The sequence below is a fragment of the Barbus barbus genome (assembly GCF_936440315.1).
Source record: "Barbus barbus genome assembly, chromosome: 18".
NCBI classification, from domain to species: Eukaryota; Metazoa; Chordata; class Actinopteri; order Cypriniformes; family Cyprinidae; genus Barbus; species Barbus barbus.
In genome coordinates this window covers 26,496,694-26,516,285 of record NC_136746.1, presented here as the reverse complement: position 1 = coordinate 26,516,285, position 19,592 = coordinate 26,496,694, and the positions used below count along the sequence as shown (strand labels likewise).

Sequence of the window (19,592 nt, the reverse complement as noted above, 5' to 3'; positions counted from 1 at the left end):
ACCAATTCAATTTACACTCGTGATTTGAAAAGGAGCCAATTCAGTTCTGAATTTAATGCAACCCTAGTTTGAAATCAGTCTTTATTTCTGCAGTTCTGTTTGGTGGCACAGAAATCACTTCACCTTTAATGGCTGAAATATTAGCTACATCTCAAGCCATCAGATTCAATTTAAGTTTACATATCCCTCCGACCGCTTGATTGACACTCATTTGAATGAGTTATGACTTCCTGTCTGTCCTGCGCTTAGCACAAAAATTGCCGAGCCAGATTTGTTCATATGTATGCGTGGGAGCGTGTGTTTATGTGGCGTGAGCGTGAGTTAGCGGTTGAACTGTAATTAGCTCTCTTGGCAGTGTGTGATCGTGTTAAACTCCTCAAGCCGAGAGGGTGATTCAGGAACGGCTGTCATAATGCCTGCCGTTCATCAGGGCCTGGAGCTATTCTTAGCCTCTTTAATCATTTTTATTTACTCCAATTAATTTGAGAGGAATGGAGGTAATTAGCATTAGAGCGTCTTATTTCGGAATGCGTGTTGGATCCGTCTCTGTTGACGGTAATGAACTCGCTTTGTGTCAAACGCACACACAGGTACCGTGGACGCCTGAGCGCAGCCAATCATCCAGGTAAGGCAGCCGTCTGTTGAAATGCAGGGCGCTGAACATATGGTGCTAAACTTTCTGTCTCCACCTGCAGGGTCGTTTTTCATACTGTCAGAGCGTAAACACACGGCTAAGCTGTTATAGTTATGAATTGTGCTTCAGTACTAACAAATTACAGCAGTAGGGCTGTGTGTGTGTGTGTGTGTGTGTGTGTGTGTGTGTGTGGGGGGGGGGGGGGGGGGGGGTTGTTATGGATGCTCTAAGCATCTTCAGCTGTGTTCGTGTTACTGCCTTTAAGCTCATTATTTTCATCCTAAAAAGCCGTTTACGACTGAGTCATTATTTCTAGCATGTGAATTGTGTTTTTTCCTCATGATTACAGCCAGTATTTGTAGTAAAACATGGGATGGTTTCATGTACAGTACAGTGACGAAGCAGTGCACTAGAAGGCAGGACTGTATTAATATTCCTCAGAAATGAGCTTTGTTCTAAACCTAAATTTTAAACATCTGAAATGAAATCACTTCAATCTTCTTTCGTACAGACTACATTCAATCTTTGTGTTGTTGATCATTTCACTATTAGATGTGCTGTGTTTTTTGTAAATACTTTTTCAGAATAGAATTTCTACATTTAGGAATGTTCATTTGTTTCACTGTCAAAATATAACTGACAACGATGATGCCATAGCAATACACTGCATAAAAACTATGTATTGATTTCTGTTTGCATGATGACATCATTTAATTTTCACTGAAATAAAGCTTTAAACCTAAATTCATCTAACCTTTAAACCTAACTCACATAAAAGAAAACGATTTTATATAATTATACTACATGCAATTATTTTAATATAATTTGTAACATTTAATGTAAAAATGTATTTTGATTTTTTTTTTTTTTAAATAGTTTTTTTATGTCCTGCCTTTTTAAAATTATTATTATTATTATTATTATTATACTACACCTGTGGCTTGCATTTAAACTGCACCCACAGTTTTTTGCATATTTTATTACACATTTTATAATGCATTTAGCTACTAAAAGGGGCAAGACCAATAAAAAATTAATTCTGCAGACTTTCATACATTTTTTTACCCTAGAAAATGTGAAAATAGTGTTATTTAAATACTATTATATATGTGTTTATTAATATTTTAAATTAGCTTTTATTTTTCATATTTTTATTTATTTTAGTATTTTTGCTTATGTGCTTTTGTCATTTTTAGTATTTTTTTTAAATACATATATTTTCTACCATATAGCTTTAATCTATTTTAATTGCCATTTTAATTTTAACAATTTTAGTACTTAAGTTTAATTTAGGAAGAAAGGTAGAAAGTTTAAAAAAAAATTTGGTCTAATATTTGTATTTTATTTAATTTTAGCCGTATTTCAGTAATTGATTTTGAATAGTTTTAGTTATCAACACTAATAAAGAATTGATAGTTCTAGGATTGGGTTTAGTCATAACCTAAATGCTTCTTTCACCGTGATCACCATGTCATCCTTTCTCTCTCTTCGTTAGCCATGAAGAACTTAACATTCCAGATCACGCCGGACTCCAACAAAGACAGCGAGAGCATACAGATGGGTCGAGACCTCAAACTTTCCTGCCACGTTGACGCCCAGCCTCAGGACAAGGTGAACTACACCTGGTACAAGAACGGAGCTCTCATCTACCCCACCGACAGCCTCATCGTGCTGCGCAGCGACCCAGACATGCCGCCCGGTACCAGCAGCCTTGAAATCGTGGACATGAAGTTCAGAGATCAGGCCGCCTACAGCTGCGTAGCGAACTTCCCCGGGAGCAGCGTTCCTGAACTGCGAGTGGACGTGAACATCACACAGAGCAGCGGTGAGACACTGATTGTAATACTAAAGACACGCAGGGTTTGAGGCCCTCACTTGTGCTCATACTGTGACGTGGCCCTTTGATCCGACTCCTTTTGCTCGTTGCTGATGATGTTGTTTACTTGTTAAAATGGAATTTTCTTTGCTCAAAAACATGAAAGACCCCATGAAATGGTTTGATGAGTGTTGTTTTCTTTTCAGTGTTTCCTATTGTCCAAACCGACTTTGGGATGAGACATATTGGACTTGTCCTGTTCGTTCTTTCTTTCTTTCTTTCTTTCTTTCTTTCTTTCTTTCTTTCTTTCTTTCTTTCTTTCTTTCTATCTATCTATCTATCTATCTATCTATCTATCTATCTATCTATCTATCTATCTATCTATCTATCTATCTATCTATCTATCTATCTATCTATCTATCTATCTATCTATCTATCTATCTATCAACCGTCCGCCCGTCTATCTCCCCTAATGTCTATCTATCTATCTGTTTGTCTGTCTGTCCGTCCATCAGTCTATCCATCCACTCATCCATCCATTCACCTTCATATCTATTCATGTCTATCCATCTATCAATCCATCTGTCTGTCTGTCCAATTGTCCATCTATCTATCATGAATCTATCTATCTTTCTATCTATTTGGTCTATCGTTCTCTCTATTGTTCTATCTTGGATCTATGGTTTAATTCTCTATCAGACTACTCATCTTAGCAACTACAAGTTTTCAAACTAAAACTCATCACCTTAAAAATCACAGACATTCATGAGTTTATCTTAACAAATGCTTATATTCCAGTTGTCAGATTCTTTTTAAAAAGTCCAGCATTGTGAATTATGCTGGATGCAGAGTGTTATGGTCCGATAATAGCAAGCATTTAATAATAAAAAAAAAAAACTCTCTCAATTTTTTAATGAAATAAAAACCTCTTGTGCCATCTTTAAAGATTTTTAACAACAACAAAAAGAGACCACTATTTAGCACAAACGTTTTCTCATATATAGGGCTTTTTTGTACAACATGATGTTTATTGAGTAGTTTTTCAGCTATCTGAGATGTTAAACTTACGCCTCATGGGTAAACAGTGATAATGTGGGAATGGCCATTCTGCTGGGTTGATGGTAGTAAATTGTTGAATTCTCAGGGTCAGACGCCCTCATGCATTTGAGTCCCCTCTGATCTGCTCTCTCTCATCTCAGCAGGATGCTATTTTTTCCTTAGTTTCTCCTCTTTTTTGTACTTGAAGTTTCAACCTTTCCTGGGGTTATTCTCTGTTTCTGACTGCAGTACCTAACATGATCAATCGTATCATCTGACAGTCTCTTTATCTCTCGCTTTATGATCTTTCAGTCCTACTGTTTGAAGTCTGTCCGTCCTATATGCTATATATTTTCCTTTATTTGTTTTGGTGTTGGGCCAGTAGATTTACACAGTAATGTCTTAAAAATGCAGTTGCTTATCTTTCTTATATATTATTTTATATTGCAACACAATTGTCTCTTATGTATTGTTAACCTGCCAACTGGCCTTGTTTAGGCACGATAAAAAAACTGCTGCATTAGCATCGCAGCACGGATTGAGTAATAGATTTTTTCTTTTCTTTTTTGCTTATTTCGTGCAGTTATTTATAAGATAAATATTTTTTAATTAGTTCATTAATTAATTGAATAAAATACTATTTCCGATGCATTTTTTAAGAGAGTTGGGATAAATTGCTTCATTTTTATTAATATTAGCAGATTTTCAATGATGACACAAGAGGTTGCATTTTTATTTTTCATAAAGTTGTATGTGTCACTAAAGCTAAATATAGAGAGAGAAGTTGCTGGTCATAAACTTCCATGAATAAGAGTTAGTAGTATCTGATAAAACTACAAATCTTCATCTTTGGATGTTATTTCTTCTATTTTTTTCTTGTACATATTATTTAATATATATTTTTTTTAAACGGTCAGACTTCCAAAAACAATACATCTCCTCTTACGAATGTTTTCCTCTTTTTCCAGTCGTTCCTCCTGTTCTGAGTGTGCCAGTCGGAGGGGGTGTGGTCAATGTCAGTGAGGGAGGGGCCGCAGAGCTTGTGTGTTTGGTTGATGGTAAGCCCCGCCCACCTGTTCTGTGGTCTCGTGCAAACAAGGACCTGCCCATGCCATCGGGGGATTGGGTGGTGGAAGCACGCGATGGACGTTTAAGGCTGACCAGTGTGACGCGGGACATGATGGGAGTGTACCGCTGCCAAACCGCTCCTTACAACGGCCTAAACATCAAACGCCGACAGGCTCAGGTGCAGCTCAATGTGGAGTGTAAGTGTTTCAGGCATTAAACAAAGTTTTTGTGTGGGGAACTACTTTGAAATGATAGTTCGCCAAACTGCTAAAGCTCTAACATTTCAAAATGATTGGCAGGCAGCACTTGAAATGGCACATTTAAATATATAACCTAAATATCTTACATCTTATATCTGTTATGTTTAGATAATAACTTGCACAATTATTCCAGATGTCTTATTTTTTATCAAAACATAATTTAGACTTTTTGGCTGTTTATTTTATGTACACTACCATTCAAATTTTGGGGTCGGTTAGATTTTTTAAATGTTTTTAAGAGTCTATTTTATTTATTTGATTTATTATTCACTTATATTTAGGATTGTTTTATAAATATTTTATTGATTCTTTTTTTATTTATTATCTTTTGTTTATTAGAGGCTGCATATATTTGATAAAATATACAGTACAAACAGTAATATTGTAAATTATTTTTACTTTATAGAACAATTATTCTGTTTTAATATATTTCAATATGTAATTGAATAAATGTTATGGCAAAGCTGAATTTTCAGCATCATTACTTCCTTCAGAAATAATTATAATACGCTGATTTGCTGCTCAAGAATCATTTATTATTATTTTTGAAAAAAAAAATAATTGTGGAAACTTTTTCAGGATATTTTGATGAATATAAAGTTTAAAAGAACAGCATTTATATGAAATAGAAATACATTTTATAAATGTCATACATTACATTACATTATAAATGTTATCCTTACATTATAAAAGTATTAATTTCTTTCAAAAGTTTGACCCCAAAGTTTTGAATGGTTTGTATTATCACTATTGAGATGGATAAAGTCAGATTTGGCTTGTGAACAACAATGCAAGTTTACTAAGTTGGCTTATTGTTTTGGTCACTCCCTGTATTGCACAGGGCATAGCCAAACTATATAGTGCTTTTAACCGTAAATGCTTAAAGGGATAGTTAACCTTTAGTTGGTCCCCATTGACTTGCATAGTGTTTTGTTTTTCACTATGGAAGTAAGTGGGGACTAGCAACGGAAGGTGAACTATCCCTTTAAAGGATTTAGAGTTAAAAGGTTACCCAAAGTGTTTATAGAAAGTTTCTATAATATCACAGAAGGATTTTATTTGTCAGTCGACCAGGCCATTGGACACATCGCACATTATTTGTCAATTGACACAGTTTGGACACATCCCAGAGCGTCTCAGACAACAGCACTCCTGTGCCTGGCTGAGAAAGGACAGCGGTAATGAAGTCTATCGTGAAATTGTCTCGATTGATGGCGTTATTAGATTTGATTTGGTGCCGCACATTCTAATGTGATTTTAATCTTGATTGTAATGCGATCCACTGACTGAGGATAGATTGAGTCTCCGAACGCACGACCAAACGAGCCAAAGTGACACGCGTTTTCCATTAAGACCCAATGGGCCATTATCAATGATTTTGATCCTGCTATTTTTAGATGCAGCATTTGAGGGCTGGCAGGAGTGTTAATGCGCTCAGAGTTTTCATAATGCATTATGATGCCCGCGTGGAGCACGTTTTGTAAGTGCCAAACTAAAAAGCCTTGAATTCATTAGCGCTCTAGCTGCGCACAACCGCACAAAAGATAGACGGGCTAAACCCTGAACCACTCAATGCGCATCAGCCCTTTTCACACGAGCCATTAGCGGAGCAAAGCACTCTACGCTCTCATAATGGATCCTGTGTTTATTGTGTTGCTTCAAAATGCACCATGTGATTACAGGACGATGCTGAATTTGAGTGTGCGTCGGTCCATTCACTGCATAGGAGGAGCATCTGACCGTGAGCATCACACAATACAGAGAGCTTTTTGGAGCTGTGACATTGTGGTCAGGAAAACCGGGTGGTTGGTGGTTCAAGCCCCACAAGGTGCAGGCCGTGAACCAATACCATTGTGCACAAGGCTCTGAACCTGAAGTTTATTCCAGGAGAACTGAGGGTGATTGTCCTGCACTGAAAAAAATTGGTGTAAGATTTACTTTGACTTACAAATAGTACATTTCACAGATAATTACAAAGAAACTACATTAAACACATTCAATGAACCATCATTTTGACCTAGGCTAGAGAGGTCAAGGTTTGGTGATAAAATAGCACTGAAAATATAATAATTTTTCTTTTATCTAGGTCAGTAATTTTTGACCCACAACACTAAATTGGGCAAAGTATTTTCAGCACAGCACAGGACTTTCTGACATAGACAAACTGCAAGTGTATTGTGAAATGTACTTAATCGTTGTTTTATTTGAATGTAATGTGTCTGCTATGCTGGTAAACTCATTTCAGTATCTCTTTAGATTATTTTTATTGCTCATATGCTGTTTTGTTATCATATTCTGTGTGACAGGGGTTGTTTCAGTGTGTCTCTTTCCATCTGGCAGACAGCGTTTAGGTAAACGAGTTTGTCTCAGGTGAGCGGAGCATGTCATTGCTCGGCCTGTGATCAATTATGATAAACGATGACAACAGCTTCGTGATTTATACTGTTATTAAACAGCACAGTCTATGAATCTGCATGGCCCATACATTCAGAGACGGAAGTAAAAATGCTGTGCATCTGACTTAAACACAATATATCCCAACACATGTAACGCAGAACATGCTGTGAACAAATTGAAGTTCTTGGGAAGGATTTATGGCCATAGAAATCCCAGAATGCTGTGTTGCAGCTAAATGAGTGATAGCTTCATTAAGAGCTCGTATGAATCACTCTCTCCCCCACGCATCTAAGTCTATCCTCACATCCTCAGTTCCTTTGTTTCTATCTTCTGTCAATATCGCTGCCGTAACGGACCTGGCTAATGCGGAGTATTGCAGGATGGAGGCATTTTAGAGCCCACCGCTGTGCTTCATCCCACGGCAGGTCTGATTTATGAGCCAGGTGGCTCTGCCTGTCTCTCTGGAGCTGGAGACAGGGGGATGCTGTCTAACACCCCGTCCTGTCTCTCTGTGTCAGGAGAGACAGACAGCATCTGCCTGAAAATGAACCACGTTTCACTGAGAGGCATTCAGAGGCTAGCAGGGTAAATCTCACAAAACCTGTCAAGAACAATCTCATTCTCAAAAATACAGTGATATATTATTTAAATCCTAAAGCATTTGTAGTATTTGTTGCATGTATATTGATTGAAATAAATATGAATACATTCATATATAAAATATTATATTTATATTTTTATTTAAAATACTATGTTTTTTTAATTATGGAATATTAATATTTATATTTATTATAATATTTGAAAATACACACACACACGACACACACATATATTAATTTGTGACAGTAATGAGAAGTAATACTCATTATTAAAGGAATAGTTCACCCAAAATGAAAATTTCCTGAAAATTCATTTTGTTTCTTAATAAGAACAGATTTGGAGAAATTTACCATTCCATCACTTCCTCTGCAGTGAATGGGTGGCGTCAGAATGAGAGTCCAAACAGCTGATAAAAATATCACAATATTACACAAGTAATGCAAGTAATCCATAAACTGTGTGTTTGTAAACAAATGCGCCATTAAACCATGTTTTTAACTTCAAACTGTTGTTTCCTGCTAAAATAAAACTCATCTCGTCTGAATCAGGAGAGAAATATGCACGGATCAAGAATAGTTTACAAGCGAAAACAGTCCAAAATAGTTCTAAACAAACATGTTGGTGTATTTTGATGTGAGAGGACAAAAGAGGATGGACTGTCACTGCAGGAAGCATTAATATGGATTATAGAAGCGCTCGGTATTAATGATGGGTTTGTTTCTTACAAATACACAGCTTTTCACTTCACAAGATGTTAACTGATGGACTGCAGTGGTGTGGATTATTGTGATGTTTTTATCAATGGTTTGGACTCTCATTCTGACGGCACCCATTCACTGCAGAGGATCTATTGGTGAGCAAGTGATGTAAATTTTTTAAATCTGTTCCGAAGAAACAAACTCATCTCCATCTTGGATGGAGTACAATTTTAGCAGATTTCCATTTTTGGGTGGACTATTGTTTGACTGAATAACTGTGTTCACAAAAGATCAATACCGATGTATACTCAGTTATACCCTTTTCTTTTACTTTTAATGGCCAATGACAGAATTTTTTGTAATACTTTAATATGTATGTATACAGTATACACTCACCTAAAGGATTATTAGGAACACCATACTAATACTGTGTTTGACCCCCTTTCGCCTTCAGAACTGCCTTAATTCTACGTGGCATTGATTCAACAAGGTGCTGAAAGCATTCTTTATAAATGTTGGCCCATATTGATAGGATAGCATCTTGCAGTTGATGGAGATTTGTGGGATGCACATCCAGGGCACGAAGCTCCCGTTCCACCACATCCCAAAGATGCTCTATTGGGTTGAGATCTGGTGACTGTGGGGGCCATTTTAGTACAGTGAACTCATTGTCATGTTCAAGAAACCAATTTGAAATGATTCGAGCTTTGTGACATGGTGCATTATCCTGCTGGAAGTAGCCATCAGAGGATGGGTACATGGTGGTCATAAAGGGATGGACATGGTCAGAAACAATGCTCAGGTAGGCCGTGGCATTTAAACGATGCCAAATTGGCACTAAGGGGCCTAAAGTGTGCCAAGAAAACATCCCCCACACCATTACACCACCACCACCAGCCTGCACAGTGGTAACAAGGCATGATGGATCCATGTTCTCATTCTGTTTATGCCAAATTCTGACTCTACCATCTGAATATCTCAACAGAAATCGAGACTCATCAGACCAGGCAACATTTTTTCAGTCTTCAACCGTCCAATTTTGGTGAGCTTGTGCAAATTGTAGCCTCTTTTTCCTATTTGTAGTGGAGATGAGTGGTACCCGGTGGGGTCTTCTGCTGTTGTAGCCCATCCGCCTCAAGGTTGTGCGTGTTGTGGCTTCATAAATGCTTTGCTGCATACCTCGGTTGTAACGAGTGGTTATTTCAGTCAAAGTTGCTCTTCTATCAGCTTGAATCAGTCGGCCCATTCTCCTCTGACCTCTAGCATCAACAAGGCATTTTCGCCCACAGGACTGCCGCATACTGGATGTTTTTCCCTTTTCACACCATTCTTTGTAAACCCTAGAAATGGTTGTGCGTGAAAATCCCAGTAACTGAGCAGATTGTGAAATACTCAGACCGGCCCGTCTGGCACCAACAACCATGCCACGCTCAAAATTGCTTAAATCACCTTTCTTTCCCATTCTGACATTCAGTTTGGAGTTCAGGAGATTGTCTTGACCAGGACCACACCCCTAAATGCATTGAAGCAACTGCCATGTGATTGGTTGATTAGATAATTGCATTAATGAGAAATTGAACAGGTGTTCCTAATAATCCTTTAGGTGAGTGTATGTCTTTTTGTTTTATCTTCACGCTCATATTTATCAGTGTTGTTGGGTGGCTGAAGCCTATGTTTTGGTTACAGACACGTGTCCTCTCACATGAGACGGATGATTATAGTTTGTTTATGGGAACTGTTGTGTTGTGAAATTAAAATAGTCTGGTGCAAACTTCATTATGGGAATAGATGAGAGTAAATCACATCTTCCTGTTGAGATTAGAAAAACGTTTGTCACAAAGTGAGTTGAAATGCAACACTGATGATTGCCCCGTCACATCAAGGGAATTTATAATGCTCTACTGTACAGTATCATTCATGCCACCTTTTGTTATGCATTTCCCAACTGACATTTTTTTGTCCTGTCTGGGTCTGTTTTTCTTGCTTTCTTTACTCGCCGTGTTTATATGTTTTAAATTCATTCAGCATTTTTTCTTTGTTGACAAATAATCAGTAAAATACATTTAGGAAAAGTCCAACAAAATAACATATGAGCCGTTTTATTCATTTGATCATGCATAATGAATATGCATAATTTATAAGTTCATTCATTCCATGGGATTTGAACCCATGACCCTGGCGTTGCTAGCGCTGCTGCTTTTCTGTTCATTTTATTTTAAGTTTGCCTAACCTCTTAGCAACATTTGAGACATGTCTAAATGCATTTCATTTCTGAAAATAAATATAAAATGATTATGAAAATGTGGGATACATTCAAATACTCTTTTTGTTGTTTACAATAAAAATTATTTAATAATTAAAAACAGTTTGTTTGTTTTTTTTACTACAGAGAATTGTGCCACTTATGGAGTGGTTTGGCTGGAGCACTAGTGCTCTCCCACGCTGTTTCTTTTCTTTGTCTCAATTCCAAAGCACAAACCAGAGAACCTTGTGGGAATTTTAAATGGGTTTCATTGTGATCATTTTGGCAGTGTTGAATTAGTGTGAACACAAGTCAGAGAAATCAAATTTGACCCTGTGTGCTTCTGTAATGCACAGACCTGGTCTTGTTTTACCATATTTGTTGCAGATGAACAATTAAACATGTTTGTCTTTGTTTAATCTGGTTTATTGTTAAATTTTTCATCACCATGTGATAACTTAGTGAACCTGACATGACTTTCCCTTTTCAATATGAGATGCTATTCACAAGCCAAATGACTTCTTTAATCTGACATATTTTTGAAGTGAAACAGGAAATAAAAGCATATTTTATCCATCAGGAATTGGGTTGGTCTTGGAAAATGGGGATGAAAATCGTACAGAATTTTATGTTGGATGTCTATTTCAAAGGATTGTCAATTAAAGTTAACATTCTGTACAACCAAAGAGTTTGTAAATCAGTCTGAAGCTAAGTTTTTTTAAAAAATTATACTGTCATTGAAAGCATTGAATTCAAGTTCATAGAGTTAATTACACCCTGATGCTTTGTCACAGTTTCTGCACATTATTAGTTACAGTAATGTACTGTTGATGTATGCCTGAGGTGCTGTGATGCTAATTTGCAGTCACATCACTTCATACATGCGGAGTGTCTAACCAGACACTGGTAGACTGTAATTAGTCACTAGCTCTAGCACACTATATAGATTGATATATTGATTCCGTGCAATTAGCTGAGACAATGTAGACCCCATCTTATTGATTTATCAGATAGTAGCTTGCAATCTGTCATCTGAATGTCGTGGGCATGTGCGATGGGATCAAGCGTTGTGTCCTAAGTGCTTAGGTGTGGTTTATTTGGGGCTTCATTTCCAGTAAAAATCTCAAGAGTGGTCAGTTCAATTATTGTTCATTTCCTTAAATTCATTTTCATCCTGTTAGTGAAGAAAAAAACACTGTTTGAGAACCTTCCTCTGAAGAGCATTTTACCAAAGCGAACTGTGATGGAAGTGAAAATGCCAGCACAGAAAACAAAAACAGATGCAACTGATGAAAAATGACTGTAAAATTATAATTGTACATATTCACAGAGAAATGTCAAAGAAACAAGCAGATGAATATCAGTGTAATATTCTTTTTCTCCACCAGATCCTCCTGTTGTGGATCCAGTCCTGCTGGATGTTCGTTCTCAAACATTTTCGACAGTCAATCTCCGATGCCTGGTTCTCAAGTCCAATCCAAACCGAATAGCCAGCGCTCGCTGGTATCGTAATGCGCTGCCCATTCGAACCCCAACGGTGGATCCTCAAAGTGTCCCTCAGCTCCGGTTCAAACTAGACACCACTAATAACGGCACTTACGAGTGTAGAGTGAGCAATGGAGTCGGGACCTCAACCTGCACCTTCATTGTGTCTGGTGAGTTGTACAAAATGTATGTACTTTGGGTGCTGTACCTTACAGAAACTTTAACCTAAAAATAGATGGGTATTATGTGGGAGAATTGATCTTCATGCTTTCCTGTAGCCTTGGGTCTACTAGTCTTGATATTGGAGGTTTATCAAACTTTGTAAACAGTCAGAAGTATTGTAGTTTGTCTTGTTATTCCTGTTGTGTCAGCACAAGCAGAATGGTTATTTCAGTTTTATCTGTGCTGTAGAAATCCAGGTCTTACAAGGTGGCTAGTTGCATAAACTGCTTAGAGTAGTCTTACAAGTTAGTCATCTAAATTTTGTCTTTAACAAGTCAGTTACATAAAAAGGTAGAATGATCTCATTTGAATCTGAAAAGTAAGGATTCCTGAACTAAACCATATAAAACCACTGTCGTCAAACTGGTTTAAACTGGATCTTGCTTCTGGGATTACATAATCAGTTCTGCTTGCTTTCCTGGAAAATGAGTAGCATTAAAATTAAATTTTGCATATTTTATGTGAAAAGCATCTGTCACAGTTGAGTTGCCAGCTTTGTTAGCTACTACGCTAGTTGACGATGTGCTGTAGAAATCTGCCAAGAAAGGCCAGACGGTGATGTGGCACCATACAGTACATTTCCAAAAGGCCCAGGTGTTTCTGTTCTCTCTGTGGGGGAAAAAAATTGGCTGTCGTCTTGCAGACTTGTAAGGTTTTTCCTTCTCAGTAGGGTCTTATCTTTAGCTTTGCCAACACATCATGACAGCTGAGGGGTGCTAATGCTATCAGCTCGTTCTATCGCCACACTCTAACCGTGCGTTCGCACCGCCGCCGGCGAGAGCGTCAAAGTAGCCGGAAGTCAATCATTTTCAATGTGAGCCGGTGGCGAGGTCCGGCGAGAGTGGCGTAGCGCGTCTTGGACGGTGAGAGCGTCAAGGAGAGTTGAAGTCAGGTCAACTTTATGGTAATGAGCTATGACGTGGTTGGGCGGCAACCAATCGGAATTTAGAAGTCCTCCGCTTGAGAGGGTTCCAGAGAACGCAGTCCTGTAAACTTTGATTCCGACTGTATTAGTTCCCAAACATTTTCACGCTAGAACGTTTGTTTTTCAGCGGAAATGAAATTAATTTGCTCAAAACAACACTGATTTGACCAATTGCATTTAGGCTACACTTCAACCAGGACAGTAATGTTAATGTTAATTAAAGACCTAGGCTAGTAAACGTCTTCTATAAACTGCAAGTTGAAATTAGACTAACTTATCACTTAACCATGAACACAAAAACACACCACACAAATGGCCTTTATTGGTTTATTTCGTTAGCAAACATGTAACTATAATTAAGTTCTTTCCATCGATCAATTTCTTACTTTCGCAATTGAAATATTTAATGAGGTTAACTTATACCCTACTTGTGGTCAGTCTACACAAGATCAACCTGCTTGTTTCCTTTGCGGCTCCTTTAAATACAAGACCAAGCGTTCGATCGTCAGAGCGTCAACAAATCTTTGTATAGCATTGTTGGCAGGGCGGCCAGAGCGAATTTTGACGCTCTTGTCGGCGGCGGTGTGAATGCACAGTTATATGACTGCTGTTATACTGTAGGCCTAGCTGCTATGCAACATACAGATTTGGCAATATGGTAAAAGAAATTGTGTCGCAACATTTAGCATTCTGTTGTCCATACTATGATTATTATGAAAAGCATTTATGATTAAATATACCCCAGCTAGCAAAATGATGTTTTCAGAAGGTTTGCTAACGTTTCCATTAAGTTGTGAAAAATTTATTTCTGAAAGTTCTCTGAATATTCTCTGAATGTTCAAAATGTCCATTTTTTTTGTGTGTTACTGTATTTTGGTTAAAATTTTGCTTACCATAAGTTCCTGTAAGGGACATAGTAACAGCCAAAAACATAAAAACTGACTTCAACACAGCATAACTGCTTACAAGTGTTTTTTTTCCTCACAAAAATTACTTAAAATATATAATTTATCCAACATCTGTGGCACAAGACAAAATTTGAAAAATATTTATTATTGCAATTCCGTTTGGTGAAACTAAATTAAACAGTTCTCATTTAATGAAATGCTCGTCTTTCATTTACGCTCTAGATAATTGGTTCTCACCCGGTGGGTCATGACACAATAATGGCTTTTTTCTGCAATAATAAAATACAATTAACTATGCATACCAAGAATGGCAAACAAATTTACCACATTATCTTTAATGTAACAGCTATGTCTAGAAGCAGAACCACTGTTATTTCAGTTGAATAGCCACCTTATTTTATAACATTTTATTCAGTCCACTATGCTGCTTGATATAGCAAACTGTTTTTCTTATGATATTATTTTAATGCATTGACATAATTATAAACACACCAGTTTGTAGTGCAAAGCATTGCACATTCACAGGAAATAACTTACATCCGCATTGCAAAATAAGGTGGCTAAGATGGTAGTAGTTTATCTTTTTAAAGTATTTGACTAATTAGTTATGCACTGTTTTGGTTTGTTTGTTCATTTAGCTCAACCGTATAATGCAGAATTTTACTACGACACTCCAAACCCCATTCGCACCTTGAAGAACAATTATTCCTACATCTTACAGTGGACACAGAAAGAGCCCGGCGCCGTGGACAAAATCATTGGATACTGGATCAATGTCCAACAGGTAAAGCTAACACCCACAAACACTGGAAGCTTCATATTTACTGCTTTTTTCTTTCTTTCTTTCTTGACTCGGTGGGAGGGGGATGAGTTGAATAAGTGTGTTTGTAATAGGAGTCAGGGGAATAGTGTGCTCTATGTAGGGAGCAGACAGCGGATCGATCACTGCTTGTACTGCATTAAAGAGACTCTCAGAACCCCACCGGCCCAACACAAGAACACACAAGCAGCCTGATTGGGTCTGTATTTCATCCCTGCTGGAAAAAAAAGAAAAGAAGCCATACACCCTAAGGTGCTCTTTTAAGGAACATGGTCAAGCAGGTCCCCACCAGCTTGTAGTCTATGTGATAAACGAAGAGTTTGGATTAAAATACCGTTGCTAGAAGCCATTCTTAGGTCATGTTTCTTCTCTAACAGTGACATTGATGAAGTAAATTGACTTTTAGGGTCAAGCTCATAGGACGAAAATATTGGTGTTAACACAAATAAGTCGCAAACTGAAGTTGCATATTTATAGCATGCGCAAAACCTATTGTGTTTAGTAGCTTGAGTTCTCGTCCACAGAGATGAATATGTCCTCATTGTGTCCATCAGACTCGACTTTGCCAGATGGGATTGGATGCTCATGTATAGCTAACTTTATCTCACATGCAAGCCGCTGCAATTCACACAGTTCCTGCCTTTTGACCTTCATCCCTGAGTCAGCAGTGTTGAGGCCGCATGAATATCTGCTTTGAATTCCTGTACATGGTTTAGTGGAGCATTGTCCACAGTACAGTGTCTGGATGGTTTGCTAAAAGGTTTTATCTTCAGAGCAGGTCCATAACCCCCATAGACGTTGAGGAGGACAACCCCCCCCCCTCCCCTCCCCTCCCATTTTATATTTAACATTTACAAAAGTTACATATTTAGGCTTATAAGTGGTCTAACAGTACTCGTCAATGTTAACTGTTCCCAACTGAACTAGAATTAAAGTGTAATGCTTCGGTTTTTAACTGTGAAAAAGTGCAACAAGATGTAAACTAAACATTTAGTATTTGCTGTTTCACAATGAAAATGTAACAATAGTAATACAAACGAAAATACAGGTTGTAATTTACGTGATTCATATACTTTATTGTAGAATGTGATGAGACAAGAATCATTTTCAGCATATTAGGCATACAAATAAGACTGAATGGATGCATATTTAAAAAACAAAACAAAACCTATATATTTGCACTCACCGGCCACTTTATTAGGTACACCTGTTCAATTGCTTGGTAACACAAATTGCTAATCAGCCAATCACATGGCAGCAACTCAATGCATTTAGGCATCTAGATGTGGTGAAGACGACTTGCTGAAGTTGTCCGAGCATCAGAATGGGGAAAAAAGGGGATTTGAACGTGGAATAGTTGTTGGTGCCAGACGGGCTGCTCTGAGTAGTTCAAAAACTGATTTTCATGCACAACCATCTCTAGGGTTTACAGAGAATTGTCTGAAAAAGAGAAAATATCCAGTGAGCGGCAGTTGTGTGGACGAAAATGCCTGATTGATGTCAGAGGTCAGAGGAGAATGGGCAGACTGGTTAGAGATGATAGAAAGGCAACAGTAACTCAAATAACCACTCGTTACAACCAAGGTATGCAGGATACTATCTCTGAACGCACAACACGTCAAACCCTGAAGCAGATGGGCTACAGCAGCAGAAGACCACACCGGGTGCCGCTCCTGTCAGCTAAGAACAGGAAACAGAGGCTACAATTTGCACAGGCTCACCAAAATTGGACAATAGAAGATTGGAAAAACGTTACCTGGTCTGATGAGTCTCGATTTCTGCTGCGACAGTCAGATGGTAGGGTCAAAATTTGGCGTAAAGGACACGAAAGCATGGATCCATCCTGCCTTGTCTCAATGGTTCAGGTTGGTGGTGGTGGTGTAATTGTGTGGGGGATATTTTCTTGGCACACTTTCGGCCTCCAATTGAACATTGTTTAAATGGCACAGCCTACCTGAGTATTGTTGCTGACCATGTCCTTCACTTTATGACTACAGTGTACCCATCTTCTGATGGCTACTTCCAGCAGGATAATGCACCATGTCACAAAGCTAATATCATCTCAGACTGGTTTCTTGAAAATGACAATGAGTTCACTTTACTCAAATGGCCTCCACAGTCACCAGACCTCAATCCAATAGAGCACCTTTGGGATGTGGTGAAACGGGAGATTCGCATTATGGATGTGTAGCCGACAAATCTGTGGAAACTGTGTGATGCTATCATGTCAATATGGACCAAAATCTCTGAGGAATGTTTCCAACATCTTGTTGAATCTATGCCACGAAGAATTAAGGCAGTTCTGAAGACAAAAGGGGGTCCAACCCGGTACTAGCGAGGTGCACCTAATAAAGTGGCCAGTGAGTGTATGTGTGTGTATGTATGTATGTGTATATATATATATATATATATATATATATATATATATTTTTTTTTTTTTTTCAACAGTTCCTTTTGTTTACAAAAATAATTTTCCCCTTAAATTAATGTAAATACTTTATTTAATTCCTTTAAAAAGACCACTACCAATGGGGTCTTTCAAATAAAAAGGTTTGTTGAAGACATGGCTTGCTTCAGAGTCTTTTTAGATGCAGAAGGAAAGCAGAAGTTATTTATCTGTACTTTTATTATTTTTTTATTTTGTTTCAGAAATGAGCTTGCAGCATACAAAGCAGCTAGCTTACCTTGAAAAATGCGCAAATACATTTTTAGCAACTTTTTTTTTGTATGAAACATACAAGTACTGTCATTGTTTTTGTCATTCAAAAACGTATATGAGACATTACAGAATGCGTCTAGTCAAGCGTATGAAGATATAACACTGTTATGATAAGCACTAACTATTCTGCAAAACATGAACTTTGTTCAGAAACTTATTGATCTGTTTACACTGTAAAAACTCCTATACCTAATCAGAATTTTATGTAATTATGTAGTTAAAATATCTATAATGCTCCTTTAACAAGATACATTTTCTTGAGAAGCATAACTTAAGACTTGTTTTCTGAGACTATATCTTGAATGTAAGGGTATTTTGTTTTACTGCACTGGCAGATTTTGTGACTTGTTTTTAACTTCTTAACACAAGAACAAATATTTGCCAGTGGAGTAAAACAAAATACACCCATATTAAAGATACATTCTTTGAAAACAAGCCTTTATATGTTATGCAGTGTTATTTCTCAAGTAAACCGGCATTGTTTTAAGCATATTTTAACTGGAAAACAAGTCAAAACAGTTATGCCGCTTTTAGTACTTTCTTTTGGTCAAAAAGCATCTCGAGTATCCTTCACGAGGGAGGCAATCCCATAATGCATTACACAAGCTGAATGAAGAAATCTATGATTTAGTACTGAAATTAATTGAAAAAAATAAGCCAGTGTTTAATCATTTACAGGCAACGTTTCGATTAAATAAAGTACATCTTTGAAGCGTTCACCGGGATTCCCTCCCGTGGAAATCTGGCCACTCTACACAACAAACAAAGACCCTCTAAACATCTCGGGACGACCCCGGCAGTGATCGCGGTCGGACGGGAGCGTGTTATTGGCGCATCGACGCTCCCTTGCCACAGAAACCGTGTGTGCTTTGTGACTCTTCATCAGATTTTTTGATTCCGACGTCCTAATCATCTATTCATAGAAACCTGGCCCAGAGGGGGGCGGTAGGAACGGAAGAGCGCCGATGAATTATGGAAGGAGGCAGGAATCAAAGCGAATGGGGAGGGGGAGATTAGCCACTTGTCTTTGTGTGCATGAATAGCTAATCTTCCCCTCTTTAAAACCTTACCTTAAGTAAGAGTCTACAGGGACCAATGAATTAACATCCTGACTTTTATGAGCGCGCGCGTGTGTGTGTGTGTGTGTGTGTGTGTAGTGGAGAGGGAGACAGATTATAGATGAGCTTCTCAGTAGACTCAGTTGAGTATATGTGCATATTTGATCATAGTAGAATAACAATGAGTGTCTGTGTGTGAATAGTGAAATATAGTTCATTCTGTTTGTGTGTGCATCTATACGGTCAGGACCGTGCGTTGGCGTGTTCATCTGTGTATGAATTTGTCCAAGGTGTGAATGTGCTGTGCTGCTTTGCAGTGGTAATGTTGATAAATGTTTTATAGATGTTGCTCTGAGGAATGTAGACAAGAAAGGGAAAAGAGAGAGGGGTAATGAGCTGAAGAAAGCAGTGCCATTGTTTCTCACAGAGACGAGAATGTTCAATACAAAGAGTTTCAGTCTCTTGTTACTAATCTAGTATTGGGAATGTCACAAGATATAGTATATGCACGAGAATAGAAAGTAAATTAACAGCGTATCAAGTACATACTTAATATAGAGATATGATAAATCAACAAGTTTTTTTGACAGATAGATGGGAGAGTTGTATTCAGAAAAAAAAAAAATATTACTCACTTTTTAATGTACTTCACATGCTATGTAACATCACAACTTTACTTGCCTTTTTTATTTGTTGTTTTTA

The 19,592-nt window shown here is 37.7% G+C and overlaps 1 protein-coding gene across 1 annotated transcript in view; it reads left to right on the top strand.

The window, feature by feature from the left end:
* The window catches only part of LOC306884602 (MAM domain-containing glycosylphosphatidylinositol anchor protein 1-like), a gene marked incomplete at both ends in the record, with an annotated part of 214,579 nt that overhangs the window by 148,470 nt on the left and 46,517 nt on the right, over positions 1 to 19,592 (top strand). The window contains 4 exons of the mRNA XM_079440601.1: positions 2,130 to 2,459; positions 4,457 to 4,753; positions 12,142 to 12,408; positions 14,932 to 15,077. Of these exons, the coding sequence (XP_079296727.1) occupies positions 2,130 to 2,459; positions 4,457 to 4,753; positions 12,142 to 12,408; positions 14,932 to 15,077 (1,040 nt within the window). The remainder of the gene's footprint in view (positions 1 to 2,129; positions 2,460 to 4,456; positions 4,754 to 12,141; positions 12,409 to 14,931; positions 15,078 to 19,592) is intronic.